Source organism: Sciurus vulgaris, assembly GCF_902686455.1.
Source record: "Sciurus vulgaris genome assembly, chromosome: 3".
NCBI lineage: Eukaryota > Metazoa > Chordata > Mammalia > Rodentia > Sciuridae > Sciurus > Sciurus vulgaris.
The window spans coordinates 170,422,977-170,437,960 of NC_136463.1; the positions used below are offsets into that span (position 1 = coordinate 170,422,977).

At 43.4% G+C, this 14,984-nt stretch overlaps 1 protein-coding gene across 7 annotated transcripts in view; it reads left to right on the forward strand.

Moving 5' to 3' along the window:
• Nucleotides 1–1,390, forward strand: part of TTLL4 (tubulin tyrosine ligase like 4) — a 33,808-nt gene extending 32,418 nt beyond the window's left edge. For 6 of the 7 annotated variants that reach the window (XM_079135213.1, XM_079135209.1, XM_079135210.1 and 3 more), the window contains 2 exons: nucleotides 337–422; nucleotides 846–1,390. In XM_079135213.1, coding sequence (XP_078991339.1) covers nucleotides 337–422; nucleotides 846–1,101 — 342 coding nt within the window. In that variant the 3' untranslated portion in view covers nucleotides 1,102–1,390. The remainder of the gene's footprint in view (nucleotides 1–336; nucleotides 423–845) is intronic. The other variant, XM_079135214.1, reaches the window with a different exon arrangement.
• The last annotated feature ends 13,594 nt before the right edge of the window (nucleotides 1,391–14,984 follow it).

A 14,984-nucleotide genomic window follows, 5' to 3' on the forward strand; every position in this document is an offset into this window, starting at 1 on the left:
GTTCGAGACCAGCCTCAGCAACTTAGTGAGACCGTGTCTTAAGACAAAAAAATATTAAAAGGGCTGAGGATGTTGCCCTTCCCCTAGGCCCTGCTTCTGTATCTCATGGCCCTTATCTTTCAAGAAAATGGTTGGCTTCAGGATTGCCTGGGTACCTTTCTTAAAGTGCTCTGCAGGCCTCTTTACCTTTTTTCTGCCTCAAGCGAGAGCCAAAACTTTCACCCCGCTTGGGCTCAAGGTCAGGGAATGGGAGAGCTGCAAGAAGAGTCCTTAGCTCCCATTACTCCTGCCTGACCTCCGCCTAGCCTTTCTGCCTCTTGCTTCCTTTGTTCTCAGTGGTCTCTGCCGACATCACTTCTGACTATCCCGAAGGGTGATGGAGTGCTCAGTGCCTTCTACAAACTGGAGCCTGGCAAGCTGGGGTGAGTGCTGCTTCAGCAAAGGAAAGGCTGCTGAGTGTGGGGAGTTTTCTTCCTTCTTTTCCTAGACTGAGCATTCGCCATCTGGGGTTTGGTAGGAGTATCAGTATATGTAGCCACAATGTCCTGTTCTGGTGGCTCTTGGGATGCCCAGTAAAGCTGAGCTAGAGCACAGAATTATCTTACAGCTATTTTCAGCCATATCCACTTGCAGTAGTAAGTCCTTGGGCCTCCTGCGCTCACGTTAACATTTGCACTTGAGCTCTCAAGCCTTCAAGTAAATAAAATATATAGTTATGAATATGTCCATATAATTATGGCCTATAGTACATAATGTGAATGCCTGGCCCATATGTGGAAGGCAGTGTACAAGTTAGTCTCCGCTGCACAGTGTCTCAGCCATCTTTCCATACCTGTTTCCTTCAGAAAGCAGAGCTCCTCCAATGGAAACCTATTTTCATCTGAAGACAGGACCACGCCCAAGCCCAAGAAGACTCAAGTTGGCCTTCCCCTTTTCCCCAGGAAACCCACTTCCTTAAAGGATAATGAGAATACCAGCACAGAGCCCAGCCCTTCCCCGAAGTTACCTGTGATCAAGTACTCTGGGCGGACTTCCAGACTTTCTGCTTCCTCCACTTCCCAGTCAATCAGTGACTCCCTCCTGGCTGCTATGAGCCCATGACTGGCCTTTCCAGCCACTGCCCAGGAGCACCAGTGTCAGCTACCTCATGGGAACCAGCCTGCTGACCGGCCTGACCCCCTATCCCTCCACCTTGCCCCTCATCAGAGTATTTTTTGAAGTGGTTGTATTGCAGAGATGGGCATCTGGAGGGCTGACGGGGTGGTGGTGATGGGGAGAAGGTGAGGAAGGTTCACTCTCTGTCACCTGCCTGCCTGGCTGGCACCTCCTGTCTCTGTAGAGAAGCTGGTGACAGCCAAGCAGCCTTATAAAACAGGGTTTGGTTTCTGTCTTCAAAGAGCCATGTGTGTTTTGTTTGTGGCCTTGGTCTCCAAGTGGAAAAAACAGGCACCTGTAGCCCTGGCTACTTAGGAGGCTGAGGCAGGATGATTTCAAGTTTGAGGACAGCCTGGGCAACTTGATGACCCTTTCTCAAAATAAAAGATAAGACGGGCTGGGGATATAGATCCGTGATAAAGCACCTACGTTCAATCACCAGTACTGCCAAAAAAGAAAAAGAAAACATGCCGAATATAATCAGGCCAGAAGTCCTTTGTTCGATACTCCAGGCAGTTCATCTGAATGTCCTTATTTCCTCCGGTCTCTCCTCCCCTGCTCCCTGCCTCCTGTCCTGAGGAACCACTTTCAGAAACCTTCAGACTTCCTCAGGAGACAGTCAGGAGGGCTGTGGTATGGTGGACCCATTTTCCTGACATCCTAGTCTTGGGAGCTTTGCCACCTGCAGACCATTGCTCCTTTCACATACCCACACAGCCAGGATACTAGGGTCCTGCTATTCTGATCTCACCTTGCTCCTTTTCCAAACTTGTAGACTTCTCTCATGGACGTTCAGCTGTTGGTGTCTTGTGAGAAGTTCTGTGAACTTTGTGACTTTCCCATGGCTCCAGTAAAAGAAGCGTGGGTAACCCCAGTTGCTGTTATCTAAGTCCACATATCAAAGGAAACATCCCTAAGGAGGGGAAAGGAAGGCTTGTGTTCTGTTTTACTGCAACAGTGTCTGATGCCTTGACAGGAAGGTTTCAGGGCAGTCCCTATTATAGACGGGCTTCTAGTCAAACCTCTGACTAAGCTCACACTCCACTGAGTCTACCTCCCTCCCCAGGACGTGGTGAACAGTGTTAACAGATATTGAGCCTGTGAACTACACACATAGTTCTCAGGACAGTGGGTACCTGTGGAACCCAGGGGAAGAGTTTGGAGCAGAAAGCCTATTAGCACTTGAACTACGGTCCTCTCTGACCCAGCACTTCCCAGTGGCTGCTCACCTCTTCCCCTGCTCCTGCAACCCCTTTATTTAGTTTTTCTAGCAGCCACAGTGCATACACAGAGCCATTTGGCCCCATGTCTAATCGGTGCAAGGTTTGCCTTTTACACATCAGGAAGGAAGCTCAGCAGTTAACCTCACCCTTTTCTTCAGTTGCCTCATTTCTCTGACTTTGGAAAGAGAGATGCCCCCACTTTGTGGCTCCTGAAGTCTGTGGCGAGTTGGGATGGGGCCCTGGAAGAATCATTGAGAGACCTGACTAGGTTCAAGGCCAGAGTAGGTAGATGTGCTGGCCAGTCCCAAGGCTGTGTTGACAGTTGTGAAAAAACCTTGGTGGCAAAGTCCTGGGCAGCACCAGCCACTCAACAATAAGGACTTCAAAGCCAGGCCACAGTGAGAGAGGTGCTTGGCAGTTCTGGTGAATCTGTTTTGTAATCAAAGCTAAGTCTCTGATCCCTGGATGCAGTATTCTAGTGCAGATTGACGAGGGCATAAGCAACCTTCCTGAGAGAAAACTAACCCCTGCTTAGCTTTTTGCTGCTAGTTCTCTGGTGCAAGAGGCCTAAGTTGAGCTGGTTTACTCCTTGGAAACCAACTCCAATTCTTTGGCCTGTCCTCTGAGAACCCCTTTATAGCACAGCCAACCCATTTCCACCCATAACTGGAGAGGGGACCAGCATTGCAGTGTGATGATGGGTAGTCGGGGAAGAGGAAAGGACCTAGGATATCAGTGGGGACAATACCATGCTCTTAGAGGTTTAGAACACTTTTACATATCACATTGAATTACAGATGTGTTTTGCTGGGTGGGAGAAAGGATTGGGACTTGCTTTTGAGAGAAAGTTGTCTTATTATGCAATCAGTACACATACTTTTTAACTCTGAATATATAGTATTTGCTAAATAAGGAAGTTTTTGAGAAGTAATGAGATTCTTTTTTTGGAAATTTGAATTTGGGAGTATAATAGAATAAATATTTGTCAGAATATATCAACTGGTTTCCCAAGTTGATAACTTACCCAATCTGTGTGGAGGAAGGTGAGTGTGTGCTCTGGAGACAGGGAATGAAATACAGGGCATTGCTGGAAGCAGTGGAGTAAGGATTTGGGATGGGGTGGAGAGGGTGGTCACTATTCCTTTTTACTTCAAGTCCGCTCAGGGTTGATTAGAAACTGGGTTCCTTGGCAAGAAATTTAAAACTTTTTCATTGAAGGAAGCAGAGTGGCCTCAGGTATTTTAGCAGTGCAAAAACATGTTTGCCTAGCATGTGTGAGGCCCTGGATTCAATCCCCAGAACTACAAAAATAGAAATGCAGAGGCCAGAACATGGTCTAGATAGCTTATCACCTCCATTGACCTCAGTGCAAGCAGAAACACAGTCTTTGTTATTCCTTTTATTATATTATCACTCTAGTAGAGATTGTATCTTTGCTTGAATATTTCACAGGCTGCACGTTTCCTGGGGAAGGAAATGTGCAGCACATTAAGCATCAGAAATATGGATGTGTACGGGACACAGTGGCACACTCCTAATCCCAGTGGCTCAGAAGGCAGAATTGCAAGTTCAAAGCCTGCCACAGCAATTTAGGCCTTAAGCATCTTAGCAAGACCCTGTTTCGGAATTTAAAAAGGGCTGAGATGTGGCTCAGTGGATGAGCACCCCGCCAGGTTCAATTCCTGGTACCAAAAAAAAGGGGGAATGTAACTTGACTTGTACACCAGGCACCCACTGGGTATAGAAGACAGAGACCTTGGCTGGAGCAGGAGCCAAAAGACTGATGGACAGACCTAGCAGCTATACCAAGGGACAGTTGTCATTGTGGGTACATTCTCATGATGTCAGGCTATTTGGCTGAGAGTGACTTCCTTCTCATCATGCTAATGAAAGGACATGCCTGATGGCCTCTGGGGCAGTCCAGTACTGATGTGGGCTGATGAAGGACGCTGATCTAGGCACAGGGACCTTCCCACCTCCCTCCTTGGTTGAATTAGTTATCCAACAAAGGTGATCCCGAAGAGCAGCAGGGAGCTCCCCTCTTTGGTTGCTCTTAACTGACTTGCCTTTAGGGTTCCCTTCTGACTTCTGTTCTAATGCCCCATCTACTTTGATTGTAGACCACCAACATTGATGGTTTTCAGAGAAGTGGGGCTAAAAGCTCATCTTGCCCATTGAAATTCTGATCCGGCCCCTCCCACAACCCCTGTGGCAGAATTTGCATACTCATCAGTATATAGGGATCTATACTGGCTCATTTGACTTGCTCTTTCACCAGTTTTGGATCAATGAAAACTGCAAGCAGTCTTGCTTTGGTCTAGCAGATTTCTTACGTGAGTGAAAACCCCAGAAAGCTGGGAACAGGTGATGGGTTTTTAAACCCATTTTTACTTTGTTTTACAATGGACTGAGACCTTTGGAATGCCAGGGACTACTATAGGAAAAGCTAATAGAAACTTGAGAAGCTATATAGCTTTCTACTAGTAAACAAATTCCATACTGAAGCCTAACTCACAGGTGGTTATAAGGATTAAATTTGGGGGGAAAAGATTAAATTGGATGTAAAGCATCTTAAGAAAGTGCCTCATACACATATGGTTCAGATTTAAAATAGGTTCTAAAACAAAAACATTTCTTCCAGACTGGTATGCACAGGCCTAGTAATCCAGCAATTTGGGAGGCTGAGGAAGGAGGATCACAAGTTAGAGGCCAGACTGGGCAACTTCTGGAGACCCTGTCTCAAAATAAAAAGTAGAAAAGGGCTGAGGATGTAGTTCAGTGGGTTCAACCCCCCATATTGCAAACAGCAACAAAAACTCCTCTAAAGTAATAGTAACAGCATACAATAGTATAATGCTAATAGTATGTTACTAAACTATGGTAAAATACACAGCAGGTCCTCCCTACCTTGGGTTCTGTGCCCATGGATTCAACTGTGGATCAAAAATACACTTAGGCTGTGTCTGTATTGAACATGAACAGACTTGTCTTTTCTTGTCCCCTCAACTATACAGTGTAACAACTATTTACATAATATTTACATTGTATTAGGTATTATAAATAGACATGGTTTAAAGTTTACAGCAGGATGTACATAGGTTATACATTGCACACACTATGCCATTATATGAAGGACTTGAGCTGTGGAATTTAGTATCTGTGGGAGTCCTAGAACTAACCCCTAACCCTCGTGTGCCAGAGGGAAAACTATTTGATTCTGTCTATGGGAGATAAAAGCTGAGGATTTAAGATAATTAGCTTTGAAAAGTAAGAATGCTAAGTCAGAGAAGGGTAATTAAGACAAAAAAGTGGGGGCTGGAGATGAAGCTCAGTGGTAAAATGCTTGCCTATCGTGTGAGCCCTGGGTTCAATCCCCAGAATCACCACTAAATTAAAAAACAACAACAAAAAATCCCACAAGAGATGAGATACCACTTACACACCAAAATGGCAATAGATAAATAAACAACCTGAAAATACCAGCTGTCAGAATTGGCATAATTGGAACTTTTTTATATTGCTAGTGGGGATGTGAAATGGTATATTGAAAAACAGTCTGATAGTTTCTTATAAAGTGAAACAACCTTAATATATGACTAGTAACTGCCTTCCTGTAAGCAAATGTGCACAGCAATTTTATTCATTGTAACAGAACTTGGAAACAAGCCAGGTGTGTAGCAATTTGATAAACACTGTGATATATCTGTTCAGTGGAATACTACTTAAATGTAGAAGAGTAAATTCTCTGTCTCAGAACATGGATGACTCCAGAGAATATTGCTGCTGAGTGCTGTGGTGCAGGCCTGTATTCCCAGTGACTCGGGAGGCTGAAACAGGAGGATCACAAGTTCTAGGCCAGTCTGGGCAACTTAGTGAGACTCCGTCTTAAAAATTAAAAAAAAAAAAAAAAAAGGGAGGGGCCTGGGGGCATAGCTCAGTGATAGAGCACCCCTGGATTCAATCCCCAGTACCACAAAAAGCAAACAAACAAAAGCCATTTTGAAAGTAGAAGAAGCTGGAAACAAGACTATATACTTAAAAAAAAAAAACTGATTCCACAACATTCTAGAAAAGGCGAACTATAGTCACAGAAGGCAGATCAGATGTTGCGAGGGACTATAGATGAGGAGGAGGGTTGGCACATTAGGGCACACTAGAAACTATCTTCATTGTGGTTGTGGTTGTCCAACTGCATGCAGTTGTTGAATCTCATCACATTGTACGCTTAAAATGAGTATTTTTGAATGTAAGTAAAATCTATTCTTTTGCAGTGCTGGGGACTGAGCCCAGGGCCCTGCTTGTGCCATGAACATCACCAGTGAGCTATACCTCTAGCCCAATGCTGATTTAAGAAAAACTTCACAGGAGGTGAGCATGGTAGTGCACACCTTTAATCCCAGCAACTTGGGAGGCTGAGGAACAGAGACTGCAAGTTCAAGGCCAACCTCAGCAACTTAGCAAGACCCTGACTCTAATTAAAAAATGAAAAGGACTGGGGATATAGCTAATGATTAAGCCCCCAGGGTTCAATTCCCAGTGCCAAGAAATAAAAATAATCTTTAAAAAGCTCAAGGAAATACCATTCCATGAAACATACAAATTAAGACCACGGTGAAATGGCACTAGAATAATCAAGGTTAAATAGGATCCCAAGACTAAATAGAATGTATACAGCAATTGGAGCTTGCATACATGACTGGTATGAGTTATAAAATGGTCAATCACTATGGATCACTGGTCATTTCTTAAAAAGTTAACATATCCACCTATGACTATAATCCCACTGCTAGGTGCTCTGGCCCCCTTAAATGGGGAAAAATAGAAATCGCATATCCACCAAAATGGTTTTTCCCCCCCATAATGTTTTTTGTAACTTCATAACATCAAAAAACTGAACAAATGCCTCTCAACAGGAGAGCAGGTAAACTGGTATGGAATACAACTCAACAATAACAGGGACAAACTTCTGACTTACTCAACAACACGGATGGATGGATAAATCCCAAAAGCAGTGAATCAAAGAAGCCAGACACAAAAGAGGACATACTGTATAGTGGCAAGAAGTTCAAAACTAGTAAATTAACCTACGGGGATTGAAGTCACAACGACCATTAACTCTGGGAATTCATAGTTTAGTAAGAAAAGAGCAACCTAGCGTGGTGGCAGTGCTCCATTGTTGAGGTAGGTGTTGGTTACATAGGTGATGCTCATTGAAATGTGTGAGACTTATACGTTTTTAGGATTTTTTAAAAATTGAGGTAAAATTAGCATACATTAAATTAAACATTTTAAAGTGATTCTGTGGTATTCATTTTATTCACAATGTTGGAAACTAGTATTCTACCTAATTCTAGAACATTTTCTTCAGTCTGAAAGGAAACCCTGTGTCCATTAAATAGTTGCTCCCCTTCTCTCCTTCCTCTTGCCCCTAGCAGCTACCAATCTTCTTTCTGTTTCTGTAGATATCCTGTTCTGGATATTCATATAAATGGAATCATATAATGTGGGACCTTTGTGCCTGACTTTATTTTACTTGGCATGTTTTCAAGGTTCATTCACTTTGTAGCATGTACCAGTACTTCACTCCTTTTTATGGATGAATAATAGTCCGTGGTATGTATATGCTGCAATTTGTTTATCCACTCATTCATTGATAAGCATTTAGGCAATTTCGAACTTTTTTTTTTTTTTTTTAAAGCCAGGGTCTTGCTATGTTTCCCAAGTCAGCCTAGAACTATGACCTCAAGTAATCCTGCCTCATCCTGTCATGGAGCTGGGACTATAGGCATATACCACCACATCCTGCTGGTTCCATCTTTTTTTGGCTGTTGTGTACCTGTATTTGAGTACCTTTTCTTCAGTTCTTTTGGATATTGTGTTAGTTTGCTAGGGTTGCCATAAAAATACAGCCAATTGAGTGGTCTACAACAGTAGAGAAATTTATTGCCTCACAGTTCTGGAAACTAAAAGCCCAAAATCTAGGTGTCAGCTGAATTGGTTCCTTCTGAGGGTGGTGAGGAAGGATCTGTCCCACACCTCTGTCCAAGACCCTGGTGACTGGCAATCTATGGCATTCCTTGACTTACAGACACATCACACTGATCTCTACCTTCATATTCACAAGGCATCCTCCTCCTGTGTGCATGTCTGTCCAAATTTCTTGTTTGTTTTTGTCATCCTGGGGATTGAACTCAGGGTCACCCTACCATCAAACTACCCACATCCCCAGACTCTTTCTTTCTCTCTCTCTTTCTTTCTCTCTCTCTCTCTTCTTTCTTTCTTTCTTTCTTTCTTTCTTTCTTTCTTTCTTTCTTTCTTTCTTCTTCTCTCTCTGTCTCTCTCTCTCTCTCTCTCCCTCTCTCTCTTTCTGTCTTCCTTCCTTTCTCTCTCTCTCTCTCTCTCTCTCTCTCTCTCTCTCTCTCTCTCTCTCTCTCTCTCTCTTCAGTTCTCCCTAAGTTACTGAGGCTGGCCTTGAGCTTACAATCCTCCTGCCTTAGCCTCCTGAGTCACTGGAATTATAGGCATGCTCTGCCACACTCGGCCAAATTTCCCCTCTCATAAGGACATGGTCATAGAGAATTAAGGGCTCACCCTACTGCAGTGTTACCTCATCTAATTATTTTGTAAAGACTTTATTTCCAAAATGTCACATTCTGAGGTACTGGGGGATCAACACACAAATGTATGAACTGGGATTGGAGTTGGGGCATCACAGCTGGGCATGTGGGAGTGGAGTTCCCAGGTCAGATCAGCTCTTTCTCATGCTGTGGCCCGGGCATGGTCAGTCTTGGTGCGCAGCTCTTTGGCTATAACCATGATAACCACTGGAGTGTGTGCTGTAGTTAAAATCTGAAAAAGTGTTTGATATCCCAAATCTAGATGCCCTTTGGCAAAGGAAAATAAAAATTTCAGGTACATATCTCTCTTCTGGGAAACAGTCTCAAAATCAGGATTCATAGGCCCATAAGTGACAGTAATCTTAATCATAACCTGAGACTATCACAGAGATCAACATCACTAATTATTCTTGCCCGCTTTCCCCTACTGGAGGGGCAAAGGCCCAAATCCCTGGAGATAAAAGAATGTTTTTCTAGAATCCATTTCTATCCTAGACAAATGACCTTTCTAATGAACTGTGACATGCAAGAACTTTGGCATTAAGAATCTCATCATGATATATTTCATAAGTGAAATGGGCATCACTGGGAGAAATATTAATAAAAGTGCAGTTCTCTCTGCACAGTGGGTGCTCAGACAAAACAGAATAGAGCTGTCATGTCGGAGTCTTTATTCTAATTCAGACACTGTTCTCGGTATAGATGCACACACTCATCCAGTGTTGTTGTTGTCTAAAGTTACTGAATGAATTAATGAACACATGTACCATCCTGATTCCTAGTACTTTATAGAAGTTGCAAGTTTCAGAAATCAGTGGGGAAATCTGGCTGAAGGAAGACAAAATAGGCATGACCATTAAGAGACTGAAAAATATCACACAAAATTAACCATGTGGTCAAGGGTACTAAATAAGAATCCAATTTCACAATTAAAAAGTAGTAGATATTTATAATTTCTGGTGTTTCCCCAAATTTCCCAAATTCACTTTTTATACATTTTCTTTCACTGGGAGTGATGAAATAGTGCACATCCAAATAAAAACCTCTGCCAGTTCTCAAGTAGGGTTTCCAACACTATTCTTCAGGTGTTTCTGCACATCCCCAAATTGTGAACTTGGAAATGGAGGTGGGTCCCTTGGTTTTATTCTTTTAAAAAAAAATGTTTTTAGGTGTAGATAGACACAATACCTTTATTTTATTTATTGTGATGTGGTGCTGAGGACCAAACCCAGTTCCTCACACCCACAAGGCAAGTGCTCTACCAGTGAGCTACAACCCTAGCCCCTTGGTTTTGTTCTTAACCTCATTTGCTCTAGTGAGCACACTTCTACTTGGGTCCAGCCAAACCACTCCCTTTGTTTTTAGTGCTAGCTTCACCCATTTGTGATGCTGCAACAGAATGCCATGGACTGGATCATTTATAAAGAACAGGAGTTTCTTTCTCACAGTTCTGGATGCTGGGAAGTCCAAGGTCAAGGTACAAGCCAGTTTGCTTATCTGGTGAGGGCTGCATTCTTTGGAGGAAAGGAAGGCTGTGTCCTCACATGGTAAAATGTAGAAGGTCAAGAGAGATGAACTCTCTCTGCCAAACCCCTCTAATCCCATTCAGGAGAGAGGAGCCCTTGCGGCCTCATCACCAAGTAAAGGTCCTGCCTCTTACTGTCTCATTGGCAACACTTGAATTTTATTTTATTTTATTTATTTATTTTTTTTTTTTTGCGGTACTGGGGATCGAACTCAGGGCCTTGTGCTTGCGAGGCAAGCACTCTACCAGCTGAGCCATCTCCCCAGCCCTGGCAACACTTGAATTTTAGAGGGGACACATTCAAGTTACAGCAAGTGCCGTACATTACTTTCATGGTTTTAGACGTTAGATAAATGGAATCATATGGCCAGAATGTTTTTGTGCCTGGTTTCTTTCACTATATATTATGCTTAGGAGTTTTGCCCAAGTTGGTTTAATAGTTGCGGTTCATTCATTCCTGTCACAATATATAATAAAAATTCCGTTGTATACATAAAGCACAATTTGCTTTTTCATTCTGTCAAAATTTGAGTGGCTGTTAGTTAGGGCTATTATAAGCAGTACTACTTATCTTTTGGTAACACAGGTGTACATTTCTGTTGGATTTGTGCTTCCGAGCAGAAACGCGAGTTTACAGAGTAGGAACAAGCCCAGCTGTCATAAGTAGGACTAGATCTCTACAGAACCTGTGGCATTTCATGCTGTGACCAGCAGTGCATGAAGGTTCCAACTGAAGTAGAGCAACACTTGCATATTTCATAATTGGTGTGTTTTTAATTTTACTCATTTGCCTATAATTTCAGTCATTCTAGTGGAAGTGTAAGATTTTCTCATTGTGATTTTTTTTTACAAGAAAAAAAAAGAGAAGTTTAATATAAGACGCCAAAACAAGAATTTCTTCAAACTGTCACCCCTCTTTCAAGTAAATGAAAAATGTCAGTATGTTGCAAACAAGGTTGATTCCTGCATGGGGCACTCCTTGGTTGCATTCTCTTCCTGTTATTTGAACTTCAAAATGCCTTTTCTTCAGTTCTTAAGAACTTTTGAGTTGAAGGAACCAACAAGCAGATGCTCCTGGAGTAAATACAGCGTCCTTTGAAATGTGAATGTATTTCTGGGCATCCTTGTCCAGACATCTCATTGTGATTTTACATTGCATTTCCATGATGGCCAGTGTGGGAGACTGTGTTTTCCAAAGGTGGCTACAACAAGTCCTTTCAGCCTATATGCAATTTTTACAACTGACCTTGTCCTTAGGAATTAGAGTAATTTTCCTCCCCTTGCCTCTGGGAGGGTGCATGACACTCCTGACCAATACAATGTAGTGGAATTGATGCTGTGTCACTTTTGAAGCTGGGTCATGAAAGATCAGGTATCTTCTGCCTTATCTGTTGCAACATTCATGCTTGGAGCTGCCATGTGGAAAGTCCTACTATACTGAGGCTGCCATGCTATGAGGAAACAACGCCACATGAGGAGGCCATGTGAAAACTCTCCAGACAGTGATTTTAGTCGTTGGGCTCTCTGTTGCTTCTAGAGTCTACTAGTCCTCAAGCTAGAAGAAATTTGAATTTTCCTAGCTGGGGTCTCAGAATTGCCACTCTAAATTCCTTATTATTTTAAGTCATGAAGTCTCTGGATAGCTTGTTATGCCACAATAGCAAAAGTCTAATATAAATGACTGGTTTTGGTACATAATGCTAGAATGTTAGCACACCGTGGCTTCATTTATTTCCTTCTTGCCTTTTGCATTATCAACATACATTTTAATTCTAGTTAAGTTGCAAGACTGTTGAAAGTGCCACTCTCCTCTTTGGAGGCTCTTCTTGGATCTTCAGTCTCTTGCTCTGTGTCACCACAGAATTTGGCCAATGTCCTGAGTGGACAACTGGGTACATACTTGAGGTCCCCCGTATTTCTGCCAAATTTTCTTCTAGATCCACTGCCCCATTGAAAGTAAGGCCTGGACTTTTCACCTCTTGCTCACCCCAGAATTGCTGAACATTTCCAGCATGAAAATGCCCATAGTGGTCAGCTAAAGGTCCTTTCTCTCCTGTGTCTTTGCCCTTCTAGACCCTTGTTAATCATCCTGTGGTTCATGGGTAGGTGTCTTGTCATTACCCAGGAGCTTGTTAGAAATGCATTATTCAGCCTCCCCCCTAGTCTTTTTTTGTGTGTGGGGGGGTGGGTACTGGGGATTGAACTCAGGGGCTCTCGACTACAGAGCCACATTCCCAGCCCTATTTTGTATTTTATTTAGAGACAGGGTCTCATTGAGTTCTTGGTACCTCCCTTTTGCTGAGACTGGCTTTTACTAGCTATCCTCCTGCCTTAGCCTCCCAAGTCGCTGGAAGTACAGGCATGTGCCACTGCACCGGGTCCCTCCAGTCTTCTTGAATCATCATTTTCTATTTACTTGTTAAAAACAATAAAAACAAAGTACTGGTTATAGATTAAACAAGACACTGAAGTGCATTATAATAATGACCACTTATTAAGTGAGAACTTTACTTACATTACGTTTTGTTCTCACAGCAACTCTGTAAAGTTGGTTTGTAGTAGTATTTTGTAAGAGTTGAGAACTGACGCTTATTCAATGCCTTTCAAACTCGCAGGAGAGAGAGCAGCAAAGGCAGGATTAGAGCTGCGCCATATGACGTCATGCCATCCAGCCTGGGTTCAACCCCTAGTATTTAGAAAGAGAGAGAGAGAGAGAGAGAGAGAGAGATAAAGGAGGAGGAGGAGGAGGAGGAGGAAGGTAGGAAGGAAATACAAATCACATACTTCATTACCACCTTAATTTTGATACATATCCTTCCAAATGTGTGTGTGTATGTGTGTGTGTGTGAGAGAGAGAGAGAGAGAGAGAGAAACAATTGTTGGAATGGTTTTGTAACTTGCTTTTGTTTCTTTTTAATGAAACATTGTCAGTATTTTATGAGGCCCCTGCTCTTTCCACTGCAGGGCGCAGCCTCAGGAGGACACAGTGGTTGGAGCATTTCATTTCATTTCCTTTGGGGAAGTCATGACAGAACAGTGAAGTCAGACACATGATGAAATATTTAGAAAGGAATATTTGATTACTGCTGGAAGAGTGGAGTTGCCTCAGGTAGAGGAAGGCCAGGCCATGGTGCAGAGGTCTACTGAAAGAGAATCAGTGTAGCTCACTCACAATCATGGGGACTCCTGGGGTCTCATTCCTGACTCTGACCTGACTAGCTATATGCCTGGAGAAAATGAAAAAATTTTAATCTCTGCCTCTGTGCATCCTGTTCTCAGATAATCTTATTAACTCTTAAAGTTGACAGAAATTAAATGGGTTAATATAAGGACAGTGCTCACAACAGAGCCCGATACATAGAAAGCCCTCAAGTGTTCTTCCTCCTCTTCTCTTTTTGGGGTGTGTGTGTGTGTCCTGGGGATTGAACCCAGGGCCTTGCATATGCTAAGCCTGTGCTTGACCATTGAGCACTGTGCTCCGCCTCAGTCCCTCTTCTTTCTTCTATTCCTCCTATGCTCCTCCTTCTCCTCCTGAGATAGGGTTGTGTCCTACACCACTCTCACCCCAATGACTTTGACGATAGGAGAATAGCCTAAGAATTCTAGGCAGATAGTCCTGATGACCTTGGAGTTCTCCACCAGATGCTTCCAGGAGCCCATGAAGGATGTGGAAGCTGGCGGGGGCGGGCAGGGAGAGAGAAGGACAGAGAGAGAGAGAGAGAGAGAGGGGGGGGGGGCGGGGAGGGGAGCGGGGCTTTCATTTGTCAAAACAGGAGTGCAGGGTGAAACCAGGCAGAAATAAGATGTTTCTGTTAATGGCAGCAGGAGCTAATAGCAACTGAGGACCAGGTCGTGACCCTCACATCCATTGGGCACAATGTGATTCATCAGAGTTCCACCCAGCCCCAAGGAAAGGGAAGCAAAGGGCAGGTGCCATAGCACCAGGCTCACACTAAGTCTCTGGAGTTAGCAGAGACTGCACAGGTAAGGGCACCGTCCCACAAGACTGCCTGCGTCATACATCCGTCCCAAGCCACTCACATCTTCAACTGATTGGCTACAAATTCGGGGGTACTCATAAACCCATCAAGTTGTATAATAATAGAATGAGAGCTTCAGAAAGGTTCTGTGATTACTGCTATGATTTAGATGTGGTTTATCCTCAAGAGGTCATGTGTTAGAAGTTTGGTCCCCAGTGTAACATCATATATATATTTTTTGGTACCAGAAATTGAACCCAGGGGTGCTTAATCACTGAGCCACATCCCCAGCCCTTTTTAAAAATTTATTAAGAGGTAGGGCCTGACTGAGTGCTTAGGGCCTCGCTAATTTGCTGAGGCTGGCTTTGAACTCGAGATTTTCCTGCCTCAGCCTCCCGAGCCACTGGGATTATAGGCATGCACCATCACACTGGCTACAATATTGAGAGGAGGTAGAACCTTTAAGATGTGGGACTTAGTGCAA